The sequence below is a fragment of the Podarcis melisellensis genome (assembly GCF_964234715.1).
Source record: "Podarcis melisellensis genome assembly, chromosome: 1".
In the NCBI taxonomy this organism is placed as follows: Eukaryota; Metazoa; Chordata; class Lepidosauria; order Squamata; family Lacertidae; genus Podarcis; species Podarcis melisellensis.
Window position 1 is genome coordinate 44,436,249 of NC_138528.1, and position 24,589 is coordinate 44,460,837.

Consider the following 24,589-nt stretch of genomic DNA (forward strand, 5'->3'; position numbering starts at 1 on the left):
CAGGAATTAACCAGACTAAGACTTGCTCAGCTTTAGAAAGACTGCAGCAACATGTGTATTAAGACAATGATAGGATCGTGATTTTGATTATAGTCTTCCCAGTAGCAAATATTAAACCCTACTGAAGTTTCAGTATTAAAAAATTCAGAAACCAAGCAACAAACTAAAAGTATCCAAGTTCAATATATACCAGTAAATCTACATGCTGCAGCACAGAATGCAGTGATGATTTAATCCAGTGACAGAGCATGACAATTGAAACAAATGTTATTTTGTATATAAAGCAAAATGAAGAGCTCTGCTGGAATGTCCTATACGCACGGCAGTATTTTGGTGGGATGGATTAAAATGAGAGGTTAAAACCACACTGTTTAATAGTCATTTCATGTATAAGTTCCTCAGCTGCTATTAACAATTCTAAGTGCTATTATTATTTTGAACACTAGTATTTTTGCCTGGAAAGAAAAATAGCTTGGATATTAGGTTCTCAATGTTTTCTATATTACTTTCCCCTATGCTAAATACTCCTACCATTCATTTTAGTGCCCTGGACAATACACTTTAGCTTCCTATTCGTTGTGGAAATACCTAACAATTTTGTTAGTTCTATCAATTGGGAAATAAGACTCAAACACAAGAGTCAGTATTTTTTTCCAGCCAGTAGGCTAGATCCTGACCTCCCACCCATCCCACAATGCACTTTGACAGCAAGTCCTGCATTGTCTTATTTGCAACATGGTTTGGATTCGAACCATGCCTGCAAATGGTCAGTTTTCCTCTGCAGACTAGCAAAGCTCTATGCAAAGCTGGTCTGCAGAGGAAAATAATTTGTTTGCAGACACAAGCAGAACCCAAACCACAGTGACATATGGGAAACTTCAAAAGGGCTCGCTGTCAGTAGAGTTAGTGAGCCCCACTTTCCAAGGGACAATCAAGAGTGCACTTTAAGCATCCAATTATTTCTTTTTGGCCTCATTTTTACCTAATTTACCCCAATGTCATATATGTTGTCAGGTATGGGATAGGTAGGTGTGGTTTGCAGGAAACGGCCTTGTGAACCAAATTAGGATCCTTGTTGGGCCTAATTTGACCACAGGCTACAAGTTCCCTATGCCTTCTCTTTCTCTCTCTCTCTCTCTCTCTCTCTCTCTCTCTCTCTCTCTCTCACACACACACACACACTTTAGTATATTCATTTAAAAAAACGTACAAGTCACCTATGCTTCCTGGCTGTTATCTACTGACAGTGCTTTAACCTAAGGTTAAAACTACAGAGGTTCTCATTCATCGTTTCTTAAAATTAAGAAATTTCATTTTCTGCATAGTAAATCAGCTTAATGGAATTTTCCTGCTCTAGCCTCTGCATATTAAGAAGAGTTTGGAAGAAAAGTTTGGATTTGATATCCCGCTTTATCATTACCCGAAGGAGTCTCAAAGCGGCTAACATTCTCCTTTCCCTTCAACCCCCACAACAAACACTCTGTGAGGTGAGGCTGAGAGACTTCAAAGAAGTGTGACTGGCCCAAGGTCACCCAGCAGCTGCATGTGGAGGAGCGGAGACACGAACCCGGTTCCCCAGATTACGAGACTACCGCTCTTAACCACTACACCATACTGGCTCTAAGTAGTGCTTTTGTCTGAAATTTACATCTCTTAAGTTATTATTTTTATTTCTCAAGACCAGTGTTTTCAAAAGGTAAGTATTTATACATAAGTCTACATTTGAGCAATGCAAAGTAGCTGGGAACCCATAAAACATGGCAAATGACTGACACAGTGTAGTTGCTTAGATGAAGATGCATTCACCTGCTGAAGTTGTGCTTTTGAGATGCGAATGACAGGGGGGAACTTGTTTCCACTGGGAATGACAGGAAGTTGCCTACGGGCAGCTGACCAGGAAGAGGAAGAGTGGCTGTCTCCTGAATGACTCCTTGGAAAGCCAGCCTCTTTCACAGGGTCCGGGTGGGTGGTGAGGTGGGTTATAGGGCTCAGGGTACGGAGAATGGGACTTGAAATTCTTGGGATGGAGAAATGCAGCATGTGAAGTGAGTTGAGCTGTGAGAACAACATGGCAAGGAAAAAAGAAAATGCTTCAAATATATAAAGATCACTTTATTTCGGTCTGCCCTCTGTAGCTTTGAACTTTGTTTCCTCCAGTAGCCAATATTACAAAGAGTAAATACTGGTAGCCACATGATGCTGATTAGAACAGACAGAGACAGGGCTATACTGTTGAGAAAGGTTAAGATTTTCAAAGTAAGCAAAAGTGACAAAGAACTGAATAGACAGCGGGCTGTGAAGAACCAGAGAACTGAAAACAAGTTTACACCTGGGTGGGTGGGTTAGTATTAGAATCCAAGAAAAGTTAAATTATATCAGGTAAATTATTCAAGCTAGGTGCATTCCTCATGTTTTTTATATTTCAAAAGCGGTTTTTGGAACTGAACAAGCCACTTTTTTCTGCAATAAAGGAACAACATTATTTATATTACGTCATTGCAAAACCTTAGTACAGTGGTACCTCAAGTTACAAACGCCTCAGGTTACAAACGCCTCAGGTTACAAACTCCGCTAACCTGGAAGAATTACCTCGAGTTGAGAACTTTGCCCCAGGATGAGAATGGAAATTGTGTGCCGGCAGCGCAGCAGCAAGAGGCCCCATTAGCGAACGCACGCCTCTAGTTAAAAACAGTTTCAGGTTAAGAACGGACCTCCGGAACGAATTAAGTTCGTAACTAGAGGTACCACTGTATTTTCAATAATTCTCAAACATACCATCACTCTTGTGCTCTCTTAGCATGTATCTTAATTAAATCAAAATTGAGAGTTTTGGACGTTATTGAAATACATGCTAAACCCTGAAAAATTGCTTCTGCAAAGTGCAATTAACTATCATACTCTTCTTAAATTGACTGCAAGCAGGATATTATCTCTATGCAGTATTTTGATTAAGCTTCAGATCTCATGCTTTCAGTTAAAGATTTCTCACAGTGTCTGAATACAACAGAGATGAGCTACAGCTATTAACAGTTCACTTACTGGAGTAAGAGCCCCTTCTGCTTGGGCCTCCATTAGGCTTGTGGGTGTGACTGCAAGAAGATGACCAGCAGTTCCAACTGGGAGTTCTAGTTGATCTGTAAACTGTTCAGAAGCGGCTGTACCATGACACTCAATATCTAGATCCAATGCTGGTCCCATAGCTGTATTCTTGGTATGAGCTCTAAGCTTATCTTCTTGGGGGGGCTCTTCAAGGACTTGGAGCACCTCAGGCTCCTCATCGGAGGGGCTTCCAGTTGTTTTATGCCCTAAAACTCCATTAGTCCTGAAATCCTGCAAGTCTCTGTCTTTATCCACTATGACCCATTCCTTGGAGTCAACCTCCTGCTGGCAGGAACTCAAATTGACTGCCACATATCCATTGCTGACAACACCATCACCCTGTTCTGGAGAGCTGCCAGAAATGGGCTTGGAAGCTTCAGGTAGGTATTCTTCATCATAGTGCCAAACATGCTCATGACTGGAAGCAACTGGAGGCATGGGTGGTTTTTGAAAAGCTGCAACAGCAGATTCTTTGCCAGGATTCAACTCTCTTTTCTTCTTCTCCATGCTTGAGAATGTTGAGAGAAATTAAGGAAACATGATAAAGCAAATTAGGATTGAGTAAACCATGTTAAGTGAAAAATAAGAGGATACTATCTAATGTAGACAAATTAGGCCATTTGTTATCAATATCATTACATTTCTATTTCTAGTAGATGTTCTGGGGTAGCTCCTGTGGCATCCTCCAGATGTTCTTGGACTACAACTCTCATCAACACTCAGCATGTCAAATGGCCAGGAATTATGAGAGCTATAGTGCACGAACATCTGGAGGGCACCATGTTGGCTACCCCTGTTCTAAATAATCTTTTAGAACTGGATTTCTTTAATTATATTATGAATTACTGGCTCCCCATTCCCAAAACCTGACTTTACTTTCCCTGCATTTGTAGGGTCAAGCATATGGCATGAGTAACAGTGAAATCTGTGCCAAATAACTAATCAATTAAAGATGACTCACTATAAGCAAAGCAACTGCTAAGAAAGCTTAGCAAAACAAAAGCCATTGCATACCAGACTTCCAGAAATTTATCCGTATCTGGCTTGGACTCCAAGGTCAGACGTTTCTCCAGTTCAAAACTGTGAATTGATCGTAGCTTCCGCACCAGAGGAACATCCCGATCTAGCTGTGTGGTCTCTGAGCGGACTCTAATTGGAGAACCAAGGCTTGGTGCATTAAGCATGCCATTAATTGGTCCATGGCTGTTTTCCTCTTCTGTAGCATGCTGTGATTAAAAACACCATAAGAGAACTATAAAATACCAGATAAAAGACACAAAATGTAACATTTAGTTGTTGGCATCCCGGCTTTTCATTCTGTCAAAACACTTCCAGTTCTTCTATTTGTTAGGCTTGCAATGCTAAATGTAGTCAGAACTGCAGCAGAAAGATCGCTGCTCAACTTCATTTACCACCAGAACTAACTAATTTCCACATGAACTTTCAATTTTGCATGTGGCTAATATGCAGTCTTCTGTAAATGTGCTTTTGAAATTGTTTGCTTGTGGACTTAAACTCCAAATCAGTATCCATATCTAAAAGCAGCCCTATATACTACCTAACATCCAGGGTTTAGATACTAATGAACATAGAAAACTGCCTTATTTAAAATTAGACCAAGCTCAATAGCAGCAATCTGTAGAAGCAGGAGTCTTCCTAGCCCTATGTGGAAAGACCAGGATTGAAACAGAGGCCCCTAAGTTGCAAGCAATATATATCACTGAGCAGATAACCCTTTCAAAAATTACCCGTATTTTTTGCTCTATAAGACGCACCAGACCACAAGACGCACCTAGTTTTTGGAGGAGGAAAACAAGAAAAAAAATATTCTGAATCTCAGAAGCCAGAACAGCAAGAGGGATCGCTGCGCAGTGAAAGCAACAATCCCTCTTGCTGTTCTGGCTTCTGGGATAGCTGCGCAGCCTGCATTCGCTTCATAAGACACACACACATTTCCCCTTACTTTTTAGAAGTGAAAAAGTGAGTCTTATAGAGCAAAAAATATGGTAAGTTTTAATGTTTTCTGATTTCACTCATACACAGCTGATCCCACTAGCAAACACAAATATCTAAAGAGCTATCACAGGGAAGATGGAGCAACCTTGTTTTCTCCTGACAGAGGAGTGGTCTCCCTCAGGAGGTTGTGGACTCTCCTTCCCTTGGAGGTTTTTAAGCAGAGGTTGGATGGCCATCTGTCATGGATGCTCTAGCTGAGATTCATGCATTGCAGGGAAGTGGACAAGGTTACCCTTGATTACCTTCCAACTCTACAGTTCTGTGATTCTATAGGTGCTCTTATACAATTCATTTAGCAGAAGCCTCTGCCAACAGAATCAATGAGAATCAAACTCTTCAGAGCAGATTATTTGTGAAGCAGAGCAGCTGAGGCAGGGAGATGTACCGCTCCTTCCATTAGCAGAGGTGCTCACCAAACTGAAATATCTTCCATCTGTGGAACAACACCTGAACTCTACCCAACATCCCTACCACCGCACAGAAGGAAATACATGTCCCATTACTGCTCTAAGAAAGGGCGGTTTTGTCTAAAATAGCAATACTTTGTGCCACCTTAGCTGTGACCAAAGAAGCATCAGGGAGACAGATTGTAATATGCTACAGAAACAAGCAGCCACAGAAGACAAAGCTGAACCTTCAGCTTATTCCTGTGATCAGTGGTCAAAAGGTGAAAACATAATGAAAAATGGGGTTAAAAATAGCCTACTTCAAGTATATACTCTGATATATGTCCCAAATGCTGTGCTTGGGGCCACAGTAAAATTGCTCACTGTAATGCCAGCTAGGCGTCCTTAGCAATTTAACAAAAAGTAGGAAAGAATTTATAAAGAGAATATATTTTCACAATACTACTATATAACCTAAGCTGCAGCAATATAAAGAATACAATGCAGTTATGGCCATACTCAAAAGTTAGCATAGAGCTGGAGTAGATATAGAAAATAACAACAAATTATCAGGAAGAAATAGTATCTTCCTCACGAATACTTGCTTAAAAATGGAGAGTTCTGTGATGGGGAAAAGAACTACAGTACCACAATAAGGAAGAACAAATGTAGATTTATAAAATTATAAACAAATAAACAATTCTCTCAACACATTAGAACTCTTGAGTCATCAAATGGAAAGCTGTCAGTAGGCTCAGGACAAACAGAAGAAAGCATAATTAACTTATGAAAACCATTGAAACAGAATACAGAGATGTCCACTATCTTATATAGTTCACGGTCTCGTATGGCTTTCAGGAATGAACAACTCTTTATCAAATAGCAGAAAACAAAACCTTAATGTTAAAAGAAATATATCAAATGCTGGGACAAATGACATAGTTGTCCCCAACATACCCAGCTTCTTCATTCCCCGGGACATCTGACTTGCTGATAATATAGTGATTTTATTTGATCCATTGAAACAAATCTTAAGATATAGAACCAAAAAAAATTTGAATGTTATTGTCTACTCAATTATAGTACTTACTTTATGGACACCTGCTTTTATCTTATTCCTGTTTGCATCCATTTCCTCCCACACATCTTTTTCCTGAAGATGATGTCCAGGAGACTCTGGTAGCTTTTCTGGAGAGATTCCGATAGGGATACCATTTTCACCATCACTAAGATGTTCATCTGGAAACACATCATCTGTATTCTCTCTCAACATATCTCCTGGTATTGGTGTAGCATTGGCAATTCTATAAAGAAGAAGAAAAATAACAACAAAGAAACAGTATTGCAATATGAAAGTTTGACTCAAGAATGCAGCACAGGTTACACCCTCCCATCTTCCTCTGGATGTTGTTAAGACTATAAGACAGCATAGCCAGTGGTCAGTGATGATGAGAGCTGCAATCCAGCAACATCAGGAGGGCCACAGGTTCCCATCTATACTCTAAGTGTTTAAACCATGATCCTTCAGGTCTCAGGCCTCATCTAATAAGCTATTGTAAAACAGTGTGTGTGCCATCCTCAGAACTCTTCAGGGTTCAGCCTTTGCATCTGGCAGCAAGTAAGAAGCACCTGGACTGGTCAGACCTGGTATCACACACTGAGATTCTAAACAGAGCTTTACTCTCTACTGGCTGTATACTCTACCTCCTTTCAGCTCAAACCTTAGGGAATCTGAACTCAGAACATTGCCATCAGTTCCGAGACTGAAGGGCAGCTCTATGCTTCTGCATCTTCCCTAGTCATAGTGCAGCATGCAGGAGCAAGATTAGAATGCTGGTACAGTGGTACCTTGGTTGTCAAACCTAATCCATTCCAGGAGTCCGTTCAACTCCTGGAACCGTTCAAAAACCAAGGCGTGGCTTTCGATTGGTTGCAAGAGCTTCCTGCACTCAATCAGAAGTTGTGGAAGCTTCCAAAGAACATTCGAAAGCTGGAACACTTACTTCCAGGTTTTCGGCATTCGGGAGTCAAAACATATGCATACCAAGGCATTCTAGAACCAAGGAATGTGTTATTTTGCCACAATGCTATGAAGTGGGGGGGGATGTCAGGAGATATGTAAACTACATTAATGGGTTTGTCACCTATAACCAACAGAATTAATACAAAGTTTAAAATTTTGTCACCTATTCAACAAAGACCTCTAGGCTGTTCACAAAGTTATCTGGGTAGTAGTACACTCTCCAGGTACTCTCCCAAATGGAAACTGAGCAATCTGTTTTTCTTAATGCTGCAACACAATTTAGAATGAGAATCACATATAATCCCATCACAGATTCCTAAAACTATTCAAAACAGAAGCACTGACTTTTTAGAGAAGTATGAAAGGTTCTTCCAAGCAAGCTCTCCAGAGTTTGTCTGTCAACACCTGGTTATGGAAGAAGCACATCTGGTTCCCTCACCATTACAATGCTATCACGTAAGGAACAGAAGTCTAGATGCCTTTAGATCAAGGTCTTAGGACAGAGAAAGAATGCCTACTATCCAGAATGTCACATGTCACTTCATTAACTGGATGACATCAAAAGGAATGCTCCAACATACCCTATGGCAGCTGGGGTCTGACGAGTGTGCAGTTGAGGAGTAGTTGAAGTGGTGGTTGTTGTTAAAGAGCCATCAGCTCCACTCTTTTCCCAGTCAAATAGGTCACTCTCAGTCACCCCAGAAGTCTTCATGCTGTTGTCAAAGACGGACATGAGAAGCTATATAAACAAAAGAGAAGAGTTGGTATGCTCCCAGGTTACATTTAGAAAACTCACGAAAGTTGTTCTTTCAGGCCATTCATGAATTATTATTTTTTTTAATCTATTATTTATTTATTGAATTTCTATACACTTCAGCCAAGGATCACAGGGCAGTTTACATTATAAAAACACAAAACTACACAACATAATAACAAACAATGACACTCAACAGTTTAAAAGACCATAGATTGTTTAATTTGCCAAAGGCCTTGGAGAAGAGGAATGTTTCATATCCTATGAAAGGCAGACATTATATTGATATCTGTTAAAAAAGGCAACACAGCATTCAAATGATGGACAGGTTTCATTAATAAGTTGAAGCCGTTATATTTACACAGCTGTCATCGCAAAACATTTTCTTACACCTGTTTTCTATTACAGGTTAAGTACAGTGTATATTGTGGCATGAGGATTAACAGGAAGTGGGCAATAAAAAGAACACTGTATGAGCAAACACAAAGAATACAATGGAAGAAATGAGGAACTAGACACTTTGATATATTCTATTTTACAAAATACTTTCCAATTTCTTCTGCAAATCTTTGCAAAACTACCCAAATATGAACATTGTAGAATTCTGCCTCATCAGCTAATTTCTCTAACTGATACAGGGGTACAATTCCTGCAGAAAAATGGTTTCATATACACACTGCATAAAACATGCAGGGCCATCTGAATTGTGTTTGGAAATCAATATATTCAATGTATTGAAATATGTCTTAGACACCAGAATAAAGACACAATAAAAAATGCACAAGCAGCTTAAAATGAGTAAAAAGGAAACCATTCACTTTCATTTTTTTACTTTAGAAGTTCTGTAATAAAGTTAGTATGGATTTGTTTAGGTACGATATGACAAAACACAAGAGGCAAAAGTAAGGTATAATGATAGTGTACCTAATTAGCTATTGCTACTCATTGGAACAGATGTGTGAATGCATGTTGAAGTGTTTAACAAGACATAGGTTTCCAATAAGACATAAAATTAAGACATTAAAAAAATCATACCTGGTAATCAGGTTTAGTAAAATAATCTAAAGTAGAAATGTGATCTAGAAAGGTGTTAAATTCTTGAGGGAGATGTTTCAGCATCAGCCGGTGGTCATACCTCTCTTTTATGGAGCCCACTTGCTCCTACAAGTAGGAAAATGAAATATTTACCATACTTTCCTTCAGTTCCTTATAGACATTATTTATTTATATGCCACCCCTCTGCCAAGGAACTGAAAGCAGTAAAGAATTTTAAAATGCTAAACAAATAAATGAAAATACAGCTGGCCAGGTGAGAATACAGCCCAACTGGAGCAGGTGCCAAATTGTCTCCCTCACCTTCCTTCCTTTCTTCCTTCTTCCATTAGAGTATATTTTGTATTAGTTTAACTTCTTATCTGCATAAGGACCTCAGATAGGACAAATGGTCTTACCTGAAGCATAGATTTGATAGGTTCTGAGGATATGAATGAGTTTTTCTCAACGCATTAGGGTCCTCAGTAACCATATCAAATCTGAGTTTCTAATCTTTATTCAGATCAAAATTAATAGCTCTGGTTTTAAAGGTAAAGGTCTGTAATAAGCTTTAACATGAACCATCTTTAAAATAAAACAAATGCTCTTGGATATACCTCCCTGTTAACTTAAGCCTAAAAACACATAAAGAGCCATTTGAAATGAAACTGAACTTCTGCCAAGATCCAAGTTGCTCTTCTCCAAACAGCAAGTGGGGAACTAACAGCTGGTGAGATATAGTGAAGAGATATATTAAATTATGTCTAAAAGACACTGGCTTGATTGTGTAGCACAAACATTGAGCACTTCCAGCCTGCAGGCCACATTAGGCACACCAGAGAGCATAATCTCTCCAACAATATCAATTTTCTTCCAGCCATGCCTACAAGCCATCGTATTATGTCAGATGTGAGATCAGTAAAGTTATGGCTGAGAAGAAACATTCAGGACCTCTAGAATGTGCTCCCAATGGTTCCTCTGCAGGCAGGGCTTGAATTAGGTGTCTTTTTAATTTGGCACCAAATGCAAACACACTGGGTTCAGCTCAGAGCTCCTAAGTAGACTGGATTCCCACAAAAGGTGGGACTTGCATTTGACAGGAATCTTTGCAGCTGCAGGTTGAATTCAAGCTGTGGCTGCAAAGATTCTCAATGTCAATGTTTATTATTCTGGCAAACAACCAGAATACTCGGCAAAGATTCTGCAAATAAGAATCAGGAGTACTTTTAGAGTGTGTTCCCAATTATTCCTTTGAAATTTAATAATCTGACAACGTATGACTGATAACTGACTATCAAAAATGAACCATGGAAGGTTGATCACCAGATCCCGTTCCCAACCCCTTGTATAGAAGATGGGTTTTATTATTTTTAACTAAGATTAATGAAATTCTGTACTCATGCCGGCTATGTTAATTAAAAAACAAATGCATTGAAGTAAGCAAACATTGTTTTTAAAGAACTTTAATATATTGAAAGGAATCTCATGAACATATTCAAAGACATTCTCCGCAGTTTATCTCCAATGGTACATTTCTCAACAGACCTTGTCCTTAATTTTCCTCCAGGGCAGCTGTCCAACCACAAATTCGACCAACATGTAAAACAAAGACCAGAGGTCATCATGACGTCCCATTTCCTAAAGAAAAAGAGACAGTATGTTATTATATAGTTAATTCCCCATTTTCTTGTGCTACCAATCACAATGTATCACATGCTAAAATTCTAATGCCACAATACTGAAGTATGTAGCAAATAAAGATTGATCTCAACATGTAAGCAGACAGACAAGATGCAGCTAAAAATGTTGATTAGTCTTACCTGAATAGTAGATTTATTAGGTGGACGATGAAGTATTTCGATTGGGCTGTTCCTCTTGCACGAGAATCAGGCAGGAGCAAAGAATTGTGGTAGACCGTTTCGCCTCAGTTTTTTGGACTCGCCAATCAGGAGACCATGACAAAAAATCTAAAACTAAATTAAACACAAGACCTACCTCCTCCTGGCTAACACGTGAACAGGAACAAGAGTAAGGAAAGTAATGTGCAGCAACATGAAAAAACCTGCATGTCAAGAAAACAAACCCTCCATAATAAAACTCAAACGTATAATAAATCATATGGTCTGCTGCCAAGTAGGGAGAAGCCATTTTAGGCATCCCCCCCACCTGTTGTGACATAGGGTCATTGAGTATGCTGCTTACCACCCTTGGTGGCTGGGGCGGCAGAAAAGCATTGGAATGGCTGTCTACCTTGGTAACGCTGCTTAAAGGGTTGAGACTTGAATCTCGATGCCTATTCTGGAACCTGAATAGTGAAAGGAATGAAACTGAGTGGGGTATGGAACAAAATGCCTAGCATACTTTCTATCAGCCTTCTGACTTAAAGAAACCTTACGCTTATCCTTTGATTCCGCCAAAATATCTTTCAGAGCTGACTCTCCAAGTACAGGTAGCTGGCCTCCCACAAAATGTATCACAGACAAGTTAGCCTTAGCGGCAGAGTCAGCCTGCCAATTCTTAAGCCACTGTTATCTGTGCAGATATGGCTCTTGGTGGAAACTGCATAGCATCCACAGTTGCATCCGCCATGCAGGCTTGTGCTTTTATGAGTTTTGAAAGGATTTGATGGTGACGCACCACATCCTGAGGAGGATTATGGAGCAAATCCTCCAACCATACCACACAGGCATGTGCGTAGGAGGAAGCTATACAAGAAGCTCTCAATGAGAATGAAGCAGCCTCATGTACTTCGCGAAGGGCAAACTCGATTCTCCTATCTGTAATATCATGCAATTGAGCATCCTCATCCTTTGGGGCCAAATGACGTGAGGAAAGATGCAGCAGAGGAGGATCAACGGAAGGTGACTTCTTTAAAGCCATAAATTCTGGCTCTAAAGAATATAATTTATTTACCAATCCATTAGTCCTTTTCAAATGCATAGGAGCATCTAGCTCTGCCTTTACTATCAATTTTAGAAGAGATGGAACCCACAATCTTGAAACAGCCTGGAAGATTGTGGCTCTTCCCATGCATCCTCTTCTTCCACATCCAGTGATGCATGAGATAATGACATAGTAAAATCAGCCTCCTGTAATTCCTCAGACATAACTTGAAAAGGGTTAGGGGAGGAATTCCCTGCAGAATGTGGCATACGCGTACAAGAAGTTTTGATTTAGTACGCACAGGAAAGGCAGCATTGGGACACAAGTCGTGCTTAATGTCTGATGATAAGGAGGCAGGAAGGGCATCCTTCAACTGATCAGTTAAAGAAGCAGACAAGTTCACATTCAAAACCTCTGATAAACCTTGACCCATTGGTGGCACTGAACTTTGCTCATTACAGTAGATCCTAATTGGTCATCAGCAAAACCCTGAAATTCAGGCTCAGGATCAGAGGATATGGCTATGTCATTATTAGTATTGCCAGCAGATGGCAGTAAAATCTCACTAGATAACTGAGCAGCACTCTGTGGCTGAGCCATGGATTGCTCTGAAGGAGATTTGTTTACATGGGTAGACCTTACCTTACTGACAACACTGGAAACCGATGGCCCCTAGCATGGGAGGAGTGATTTGAGCGACTGCAGGAAGCAGAGGACCACACTCTACCTTTATTTCACTTTTTTATGCGGAGAGGCACCCAAACCTTGCAGAGACTCTAAGGACGCCATTGAAATTTATTGGGAGTAAATTGAGCCGCTGAACCAGACTGCTGATTCAAATATTACTGCAGGCGAAACGTGTTGAAACAGCCCTTTGCACTGCTGAAGCAGACAGGAGAACAAGGAGTTGAAGCTTATTTTCTTTGTCCCTTTCTTTCTTTGTAGAAGCAGCAATTCTTGAAGGAAAGCCAGTGCGCTGAATAAAGGGTCCAAAAGGACGGTGAGGGTAAGGCGCAGAGCAGCTGTTAGGGAAGCAGCGCACAGCCACTGCACGAGGCAGCCTGCGCCGCAAAAAAAGTTGGGGAAAAAGGCAGCCCATCTGCCAAAACGGCAATGGCCAGCAACAAGAAATAAAGATAAAAATTAAGAAATTAATGGAAAATAGAAGTAAAAAACTGAACGCAGAACAGGGAAAGTTGTTTAGCAGGGAGACAAGGTTGTTTGTTTTTTTACACCTCAGTGGAGGACGCATAAAACGACCAATAGACAGGAAAAGTAGCCAATTACTAAGTAACTAAGAATAACAAAGAAAGTAGTTAAAGAGGACTCTGCTAACTAACAATCAATAAAACAGTGAGAGCCAAGGAGGAAAAAATTGAGGGGAAACGGTCTACCTCCCATAATTCTTTGCTCCTGCCTGAGTCTTGTGCAAGACGAACAACCCAATAAGAACACTTTATTGTCCATCGTAATAAATCAGCACCATCCATGCACAGGGAAGGAGATTAGTAGACTCTTGGGCTTACACATGTACCTTGGTGGGTGAGGGGAACAATACAGCCCAAGAGCAGACAGCACATTCAGTGGCCTGATTGGGGCATGGAAATAGACTGCCAGAGGGGAGGAGACATGGAATGAGGCATAGCCTGGGAAACGACATGGCTGGTTGGAACCCTAGAAGAAGCACTCTACACTGCAACATTTTGTGGCAAGACTCACTTGTAAGAAAACAATGCTTAGAGTTGAAATGTTCTCTATAGATTCAATACAGATGGGGAAGAAACTCTATAAATATACTCACAGAAGTATACTTTCTTCCTTAAATTATTTTATGTGGTTTCAAGTACTTTGCTGAATTATTGGATAGGCAGTGATTTGTGTATTTGTAGGTCTTTCTGGGCCTGCCCCTATGAACCTTAATCCACCCTGCTGATGATATACCAAGTTCCAGGAGAGCAACAAAGAAAGCTGTTTACAGATTGTACAAGGTCCAGGTATTGGCTCAGTTAGTGGACCACTGAACACCCATGAACAGCTGCTTGCATCTCAAAGTATATGCAAGAAGAGTTGACTCCTCCTGAACTACATAATTATCTAGTATTTCACTGAAAATCACCTTTTAGTTCAACAGCAGAAACAGGCTTCCTGCTAACCTTCAAGTTTTAAAACTGGAGACAGATAAACAGGATCCCACCTGTCTTCTGTAATCACAAGGAGAATTTTATTGTTGGTGCTTTTGTACCCACCATCTAGAGGTAGCAGTTACCATCTGCTGTGCAACACCTTGATAAAAAAAAGTCAAAAGTGCCCAAAAGACTGTGATTCTTTCCGTCAGTTCTCACATCCCACCAGAAAAACATTTCCCCAGCAAAGCCAAAGCAAAGTCCCCGGGGAGGGGAGAATGTGTGTCCCTTTCATCCATACCTACTAAAAATTAATTAGCACTCTTTTAATATGCCATGTAATTAAAATGGTAATCAATTTATTTAGCAAATTTCAGTCACAGTATTACCGTACTTTTCGCTCCATTGGACGCAGTTTTTCCCCTCCAAAAACTGAGGGGAAATGTGTGTGCGTCCTATGGAGCAAATGCAGGCTTGTGCCATAGCCGCGCGCAACCCCTCCGGCAGGGAGAGGCTGCACAGGGCTATGGCTTCTTTAGCTCCACGCAGCTTCTCCCAGCAGGGAGAGATTGCGCGGGGCTAAAGAGGAAGCCAAAGCAGCCAGCGGGATCCATCACGCTCGCTGCCTTGGCTTGTGCTATAGCTGCGCACAACCTCTCCGGCAAGGGAGAGGTTGTGCGCAGCCTGTACACTACTCTTTGGGGCTGGGGGGGGGGAGATTTTTTAAATTGATTTCTCCGTCTAAAAACTAGGTGGGCCCTATGGTCCAGTGCACCCTATGGTGCGAAAAATACAGTATTTCCATTCTAAGAACATCCAATATGATTAAAGGTGCATAAGCAGGCATTTTCTTTTGCCAACAATTTAAATATTTCAGGTAGTATTACTTACAATTATAAATCACCTATAGGAAAAAGACAGGTGAAACAGAAAGTTAAGATAATCACACCATTTGTAATTGTTTCAGTAACTAAACATTCAGGCTATTGCAAGTACTAATACTCACTCTGTTCCTGTGAGCATTGACTGACGCGTACCGCACAGTCCCTCTAAAACCAGCAACAGCTCTGGGCTATCAATACAACAGAGGGGGAGAAATTCTGTTACACTGTGTTAGTTAAAGATATACAGTACATAAAAGCCACACTACAAAGAATAATGTAGGCCTTCTACGCTGGAGTCTTCCCCCGCTAAGAATGCACAGGTCTGTTTGATCTATGTTATTGGGGCAACATGTTTGTATAACAAATAAAATTTAAATGGGTATGGTAAATAAGTAAACACATTTTGAACACATTTTAAGTAGTTCAGAAACATTTTTCTATTTAACCAGATTTATTAACTATAAGCTGCTGGGGATCAAAAGTGGTGAAAATGCTTTTGCACTCAGGACCTGCTTGCAGGCTTTACAATAGGCATCTGGTTAGCCACTGCGAGAAGAGTTTACTAGACTAGATGGGTCCAGCAGGGCTCTTCTGTTCTTATTCAAATAGTTCCATTTTATTCAACCTTAAAGAAGCCATCTTGTTATTTCCCTTTTTACTCAGCACCCAAATTCCAGTGCATTTTACTTTAATTGCTAGGTTCCTATTCACTCCACGACTAGGATACTAAGTGCCCAGACAAACAAAAAACCCTGTCCCCTTCATACAAAGCACTTTTTCAGCTCTTTGCAAACATACTCCTAGTTGCTTTATGCAAAGTACTAATGCTCGTTGCTAATTGAAAGTGCAATAAGCTCCAGTCAGACACCTTTTTATTCCTTATTTTGGGAGATCAGGGAATAAGACAAAAGTTTCACTAGTCAGTAGTAGCCAGCACCTTTTTATTTATTTATTAATCTATTTACATATTTCTATACTGCTTAATAGGGAGTGGGTGGTGCTGTGGTCTAAACCACTGAGCCTATTCAGATTGCTGATCAGAAGGTCAGCAGTTTGAATCCGAGCTCCCATTGCTCTGTCCCAACTTCTGCCAACCTAGCAGTTCGAAAGCACACCAGTGCAAGTAGATAAATAGGTACCGCTGAGGCGGGAAGGTAAATGGCATTTCTGTGTGCTCTGGTTTCTGTCACTGTGTCCCATTGTGCCAGAAGCAATTAAGTCATGCTGGCCACATGACCAGGAAAGCTGTCTGTGGACAAACGCTAGCTCCCTCGGCCTGAAGTGATATGAGCGCCGCCACCCCATAGTCACCTTTAACTGGACTTAACTGTCCATGAGTCCTTTACCTTAATACTGCTTAATACTAAAACAAAGGGCTTTACAAAAACAAAATACTAATTTTTCTATAGTGTATGAAACTGAAAAACAGTGATGCAGTACAAATTAATCAAATAATTAAAAAATCAAACAAAATCCAGAAGCAAATTTTGGAAACATATTGAGTCAGGGCCCCCTTCCCTCCTCAGCCTCTAACTTGCCAAGTCACATCCTAACTCACAGTATGTAACATTCACCCAACTTCTGTTTTTCAGTTACACAAATTGTACAAAATTCACTACTCATGCTGCATCACACATCCCATTCTATTCCCACACCTCACACAAGCGAACTAACCTCCCAATCCTTCCTATATCTCGCACTAAATCACCAAACCACTAACACCAATCACTCCTTACACGTTATTAAAAATGTACAGCAACAACACCAGGGGACAATGAACCTACTCACTGATACAATTACCTCACTTTCACGTGATAGTAAACCATGGTTTAAAACAAAAAGTTAACATGGTGCTCCCCCTCCCTCTGCTCCTACTGTGCCAGACAAAATAAGTCAGAGTGTGGCTTGTCAGGTTATCCAAACCTGGCCTTGTGGTTTCCTTTGCTCAAACAAACAAGTAATAAGTGAAAAAGAAACCTTGGTTACCACTCGTGGGGGTTTTGGGTGAAAGAAACCACATGCTCATATTTGTATGACATGACAAGCCACACTTTGCCTATTTTGCTCAGAGCATAGCAGCAGCAAAATGAGGGAGGATTACCCTGAAAACTTTGTAACAGCACATACTAGCATGCTGCTCATTAACATTAAACCATAGATTGTTTAAACCATAGTTTGGTCCCACTCACTTAGCCCGTGGAGGTTTGGCCAGATTAGAACTTGGGTCTCAGACCTCTGGCGTAATGCATCAAGCATGGATAAAACAGTTCAGCCTGACAGTTATTTTAAAAGCAGTCCAATATATCAAATTTAAAATTACTAATAAAAAGTTTTATTAGAATTTCTTACCGGTCTGACATCCCCACATGAATTTGTAAACTGACGCGCCAAGCCAAAATCCAGCATGTAACACTTCCTCCAAGTGCTAGGGAAACGTCCCATAGCAAAGTTGGACTGGGGAGGAAAAAGATGACATATTGATTGATAGTACTATACATGTTCTTCAACAACAATCTCCACACAAGACAAACGCTGAATACAACATTAAGGCTGCAATCAATTACTTAAACTACTCTGCGTAGGACTACCACTGGATACAGTTATTTAAACTTTTGGGTAGACATGCATAGGACTGTGCTATTCAATCATGTTAAACAGAACATCTTAATACTTTGAAATAAAGTACAGAGTAATATATTCTCAGTGGATGCAATCATCTTAGGCTTTCCTAAATTAAGAACTTACTTTTAAAACCGAAAGCAATTATTATTTGCTAGATAAGACCATTACAGTTAAAGAGTTCTAATGTTACCGAAAATCAATATATAAAAGAAACAATCATGGATTAGCTTTTTAACTATGCACTGTCATCTTAATAGTTTTATATCCAATTTTCTGATTGTTCTAACTGCATGATCACCCCCTAATAAGTGACAACAGTTGCAACTTAAATTCTTGGCTCTAACAAAATTTGTGGATAAACTCACTGGCTTAATATCTCTGTGTAAAAAACCAACAGAATGAATGCTCTCAATAGACTCTAGAATTTGCTTGCCAAGTCGCAAGGTAGTACTGATTGTGAAGGTCCCTCTAGTTTGGCTTCGACGCAGATCGGCCAAGTTCCGACCCTGAAAAAGAAAGTAAAGTGCATTCAGTGCAAATTTCCCTCTTCCCATCCAAAATGAGGAAGACAGACATTTTCAATCATATTTATTTTTTTCATTTAGCTTTCATAATCATTTTATAATGGGCAAAATTAATCAATATTAGATTTATTCTTTACATTGAACTGATCAAGAAGAGAATAGGGTATCAATTAAGCTATTAAAATTTTTTTCCAAGTGGTACATTGAACTGATCAAGAAGAGAATAGGGTATCAATTAAGCTATTAATTTTTTTCCCAAGAGGTGGCCCAGATCACAAGGCATGATAAGTTGTAGCAGCAGTAGCAGTTGTTATTATTGAGTTTGGTAGTTGCTAAACACAAAGAAGTCTCAAAGCAATGTAACAGCAAGATAAGTAAAATCAAGTAAAACCCAATGTGCCCAAATTAAAAGCAATGTGCAATACAAAATTTATAAATTGCACATCTAACAATACAAAAAGAAAAAAATCTATTCTACACCTGTAAAAGACGAGCAGCACAGTAGCGGTCAACTTAATCTTCAACAGTCTGGGTAAATAAACCTGTACTAGCCTGGTGCCGAAAAAATGACAAGGATGGTGCCATGTACATTTTCCTGGGAGATAGAGTTCCAAAGACATGGAGGTACCACTAAAAAATCCCATTCTTGTTTAGCCACCCTCTGCAATTGCTTCAGATAAGGCACATGGAGAACAGCCTGTGGTTTCCATTTACCCTTCTCCTATCAAATAAGCATTGTTACATTAGCTGGACGTTCTTTCTTAGGGGGTTGTGGATATTTAATTTTTATCTGTGAACATCCTTTTAGAGCAGGGGTTGTCAACCTGGTCCCTACCGCCCACTAGTGGGCGTTTCCAGATTCTACGTGGGCAGCAGGGGGTTCCACGGCACAAGCTGAATCCTCCTTCCATCGAGCACTGGTGGGCAGGAAGGAAAATTTACCATCAAGAAAGATGCATTAGTGGGCAGTAGGTATAAAAAGGTAGACTACCCCTGTTTTAGAGAACAAATAAATGTAACAAACTTACCTGCAACTGCATGACCACATAGTTGAATCTGTCATTCCTTCCACAGCCAATGAATTTGCAGACATGATCTTTTCCTGCAGAAATAAAATATACAATTTTTATGTTTCCATATTTTTCTTCTCACAAGTTTGGATGCAGAGAGTCACCTACAGAAATGAGGTTGAAGGAAGGCAACACCTCCTCTAGAGAAGCCTGTCCTAAAAGTCAAGGGACCTTCCTGAATGGGGTGCACTGTGGTTCAGGGGGCTGAAAGGGGAGATAAGCCAAAAACTGGGCAGAGACTCCCTCTCACCGGACATGCCTCCACCCTATTTTCAGCAATTCCCTCCACCCCAGCACACCCCACTCAGGAGGGTCCCGAGTCCTTAAGAGAGACTTTTCAGGAAGCTGCTGGGGAAGGAGGTGGTAGAAAGATTACTTTTCACTAACCCCACTCTCCCCAAGGGCTTCCCTAAATCCCTAAATTCATTACTTACATTTCTGGGTGGCAAAAAAAGGAAACAGAACTTAAGGAACAACTCAGACATGTAGAAGAAACTTGTCAAAAATAAAAACCACTTTGTCTCTAATTCTCTGCGCCAATTCATAATTAAACAGTGCCTCATTATCCAAAAGTTGTTAGCATTCATGGAAGTAAACATATTTCAGTGCTAACATTTTTTAGTTACTCTTAAACACCTCACCCCATGACAATGTTGCATGAAGATGAACATAAGCAGGGCTTGCCACTGCCTGTATTTGAGCATAAGCCCAATTTGTGATTTGCAAACATGGCCACTAAGATGCAACAAAAATGCTTTTTGTTGATAAATTAGAAACAAGCTTTTTATCTGAGGTGAAGCAGGAGAATGAGGAGAAACGTACTGCTGCGACAGGCAGGAGGGAAAAAAAAGAGGGGAGCGTGCCTGCCTCCCACAATTCTTCTCTCCGGCCTGTGACCACGTGATGAGGATCAACTCACACCATTGGCCCCAATATCCCATGAGGTAAATTGACAGCTATCACCAAAACTATTGACACACTTACAAAATTAATGGTCTGAAAAACATTTATTTTTATTCTGGTTTGTTTTGGTTCTGCCACAATTTATGCCTCTGCCACAATTTATGCCTCTATTAAAGTGAAACCAAAAACCTGAACAGATACATATTGAGTATCAAAAGTGATACATGCTGAGTATCAAAAATGTTCATACAGCTTAAGCTTTCTTGGGGTGACCAGGTGAACAAACAACACCTGTTGGAATTCCTTCTACTACAGAACTATTTAAATTTAGGAATACTGCCAGGGAGAGTAAGCTAGGTCATCCTGTAATTTCAGAAGTTGCTCAGGGATTTTGTGGTGATCAAAATATTTCACAACGTTTTTCAAGGACAGCAGTCATAGGTTCACATCTCAATCTGCCTCGCACATTCTCTCAGAACAGTACTTGCCATCTTTTCACCTACCTCAGATTTAAGGCACATCATCAACTTGAATCATTATTATTTTAAAAATCAGTAAAACTTTCCTATTCTTGTCCTCAATACAATGCTGCAATTCTATACCCACTTACCTGGTAGTGAGCCCCAGTGATATCAGTGGGACTTGCTTCTTTCTCGATAGACATGCACAGGATTGCACACTTAATCTTAATACTTCCTTATTATATTTGGAATCTATACTGACCAATATAGTATACTTTGATACACTGAGCCTATCAGATTTCCAAGAATCAGACATACATTCAGAACAAGGATCTTTTATCCTCCTTACCTTGGAGTTTTTTCAACACAGCTACTTCCATTTTCAGAACCTGCTTTGGTTGCTGAGCTGACTCGACTTTCAATGCAACATTGTCTCGGGTAAGCAAGTCCATTGCATCGTAAATTTCTCCAAACCCTCCACCTCCTATCTTTTTGAACTGTAATGAATAAAAATATTAGTTCTGCATTGTTTAAAAAATACAGAACTTTTGAATTAACAAGCCTAGACTATGAATATTATCTAGCCACTAAATCTGTTACTGTATTAGGTTACCTCTTTCCCTACTTAATGTAAGACTCATTTTAAATTTTATTTCTTAATTTACTAACTACTGTTAATGTAACAAGAAATCAAGCCTTTAGCACAGTTGTTCTCAAACTTTTTTCTCTGGCCCACACTTTCAGAATAAAAAATTACTCACACAACACCAATTTTTAACTGATAAGAAATACATTGGAAAACAAAAAGAAACAACTCCTAGCATTGCTTGATTTATAACATGGAACACAACTCCTTTATAATATGATCATAGGACATCCAGAAAGTATAAAACAATACAGCTACATAAGAACATAAATCACTCCCAAAATATAATTATAAACAAGTCTCTATCATATGTACCTTACGTATGTATATAAACTCAATAAGAAGTGTAAGCTTGCCTTTGCCAAGTGATCTCATTTATTTTAGGCCTAATTTGAGACAAATAAACTCTCATTTCCTCATCAAGACAAAGATATTTCATATTTAACAGAGCTGACAGTTGCCATCCTCTTCTGTCACACCAGTGTGACTGCCACACCAGTTTGAGAACCACTGCTTTAGTGTCATTTGCCCAGTCCTGTGGAACACCCTGCCAATATAGATTCAGTGGCTGCCTACTTGTGCAAACTGTTAAATGCCTGCTGAAAACATTTCTATTCTATATTGTTGCAAACCACTATGATATATATTTACAATACAGCGGTATATAAACATTTTAATAAATACAGGTAACCGGCATCTTATGTGAGGTTTTTGTTCCACAGGGCCACATTAAGGTAAAGATGAACAACAGCCAGCAGCACTTTTAAAAGTGCTTTTCAAGCTGAGGAAAACCACATCACTTACCTACAGCCACTATGTTCAATGTCACAAACAAATAAACTCTCAGGAAAGAGTTTCTTTATTTGACACTATCAATGTGCCAGAAAAGACCAGCACACCAAAGTCCAGGCAAGGAGACTGCTAACTTGTGTATTTATTTGCAAAAAAGGTGCCCAAGAGGGGGAAATTTTTCCAATTCTATATTACTATGCTTTCATATATTGCCAACAGGATGCAGTTTGTGACTATGTCTTCCTTTTACCTGGGGAGGAAATAAGAAGGATTTAATATACTTACCACTTTCCATCTTTCTTTGACCAATACTCCTACACTCAGGATATCTGGCTGTTCCCCTCCTCCACTCATTGCAATCTCCTGGGGTGGTGCAGCTGCTATGCAAAGCCTACGTCAACAGAGACCATCCAGCTCCCAAAGGTGGCTTCCATTTAAGCAGAGGCTATAAAGATAAACAGCAATACTTATCAAGTTCATGAGAACTTGATAATTAAAAAATGGCAAAATGAATACCTTCCTAACTCTATTGTAAGAAAGTTATTTTTCAATTTTACAATTCAGAACTGAAATAAAATTTCAAACGAAACAAAAATATTTTAAAATATTTTACGTAGTGAAGTCAGCTTTCTGCTGGGTGTGTAAGTACATTCCTTTAGAAATAAAAGTATCTGCAACAGATACCTTTTAAAAAGTTGTAAAGCTTTATGCCAGTTGAAGAGTGTTATCCCTGCCTCAAATGAGCAACATTAGAATATAACATTAATTCTTCTCAATTCTTTCATACACATCAAACTAATTCTTGTAACACCCCTGTGGATAATCCATTATCCTTTTAACACCCCATACTATATGCAGGAGGGTTAAGCTGAGAACCATTGACTTGTATAAGGCTAAAAAAATGAGGTCATGGCCAAGGTTGTGTTCTCTACATAAACCCTTACCATATCAGCTTTCCTTTATTCTAACTCCTCTCTGACCTTCAACACCAAATTATTTCATCAGAGATTGGTAAGAGTTTCTTATCCCCTGCCAGACCACACTCACTATGAAGTCCATTGAAATAGATTATTTTCTCCTTTAAGAAAGCTGTATTACAACTTATATAATAGGACAAAATATACCTTCTATCAATAATGGATCGTTGACAGCTACAGGAGAAACCACTATACAATTCAATGGAGAAAAATACTCACACTATTATTGACGCAAAAATTATTGTAGGTGTCAGATACCCATTGATAGCAAATCTACAGCTCATGTGCAGCAACTTTTAATCTTGGAGGCAATTCACCAGAAGGGTCAGGTGCTTAAACAAAGAGATCTTCCACAGCTTTAGTAGCTCACTAGCCCAATTGCTATTGACAGAGATATTGTGAGTGGGTAAGTTTGCACAGGAGTGCACTCCCATAGAAGGATGCAATATGCAGCTGGAAAAATTGGGAAAACTCAAGTAGCAACAATGGCCAGAAGTGTTTTTTACCAGCTTAAGCTGATATACCAACTGAGACTATCTGGAGAGCATGGAGCCTGTCTCAGTTGCCCATGCACTAGCAGTATCCAGGCTGAACTACTATAAGGTACACTTTAAAGACTGAGGCAAAATGCGCCTAGCTATTGGTGATAATGGTTTCTCATATTCATCACAATTTTTTCGACACTTGAGCTCCAACTGTTGACTGTTTTGACAACTGCCTGCAGCTCCACAAACTGCAACCAAGATGAAGGATGTTTCATTGGGTGGAGGATGTTTAGAAGAAGTTATAACAATAGATTGCATAATTTTCATATCCAAGCACAATTCAAAGTCTTGGTGTTGACCTTTAAAGTCCTAAACAGCTTCAGCCCTGTATACCTGAAGGAGCGTCTCCACCCCCATTGTTCAGCTTGGACACTGAGGTCGCTAGCTCCAAGAGTCTTCTGGCAGTTCCCTCATTGAGAGAAGTGACATTACAGGGAAACAGGCAGAGGGCCTTCTCAGTTATTGCATCCACCCTGTGGAACGCCTTCCTGTCAGATGTCAAAGAACTAAACAATTATATGACTTTTCGTAGACAGCCTTGTTTTGGGAAGCTTTTAATGTGTGACATTTTGTTGTTTTATATTTTGTTGGAAGCTGCCCAGAGTGGCTGCGGTAACCCAGTCAGATGTGTGGGGTATAAGAAATGAATTATTATTATTATTATTATTATTACTACTACTACTACTACTACTACTACTATAATATCTCCATAACATCTGAATCAGGAGAGGCCACACAGCTCCTGGACTGGTACCTGGACACAGTGGTGCCACAATGCTGGCAAAATGTAGGCACTTGTGGGTGAGTGGTTCCCATGCTTAAATCTGAAGAATTGGCACTTTTATGTGT

General features: G+C 39.8%; 1 protein-coding gene across 4 annotated transcripts in view; it reads right to left on the reverse strand.

The window, feature by feature from the left end:
- Positions 1-24,589, reverse strand: part of TTBK2 (tau tubulin kinase 2) — a 47,388-nt gene that overhangs the window by 15,687 nt on the left and 7,112 nt on the right. For 3 of the 4 annotated variants that reach the window (XR_014163355.1, XM_081891011.1, XM_081891009.1), the window contains exons 2-14: positions 22,504-22,663; positions 21,130-21,277; positions 19,375-19,448; positions 18,188-18,328; positions 17,550-17,654; positions 15,323-15,388; positions 10,856-10,948; positions 9,314-9,439; positions 8,106-8,263; positions 6,592-6,805; positions 4,114-4,325; positions 3,040-3,607; positions 1,807-2,055 (exon numbers count right to left, since the gene is read on the reverse strand). Coding sequence is in view for 3 of the 4 variants with exons in the window: in XM_081891011.1 (XP_081747137.1) it covers positions 1,807-2,055; positions 3,040-3,607; positions 4,114-4,325; positions 6,592-6,805; positions 8,106-8,263; positions 9,314-9,439; positions 10,856-10,948; positions 15,323-15,388; positions 17,550-17,654; positions 18,188-18,328; positions 19,375-19,448; positions 21,130-21,277; positions 22,504-22,572 (2,223 nt within the window). In the remaining variant the exon portion in view is untranslated. The remainder of the gene's footprint in view (positions 1-1,806; positions 2,056-3,039; positions 3,608-4,113; positions 4,326-6,591; positions 6,806-8,105; positions 8,264-9,313; positions 9,440-10,855; positions 10,949-15,322; positions 15,389-17,549; positions 17,655-18,187; positions 18,329-19,374; positions 19,449-21,129; positions 21,278-22,503; positions 22,664-24,589) is intronic. The other variant, XM_081891010.1, reaches the window with a different exon arrangement.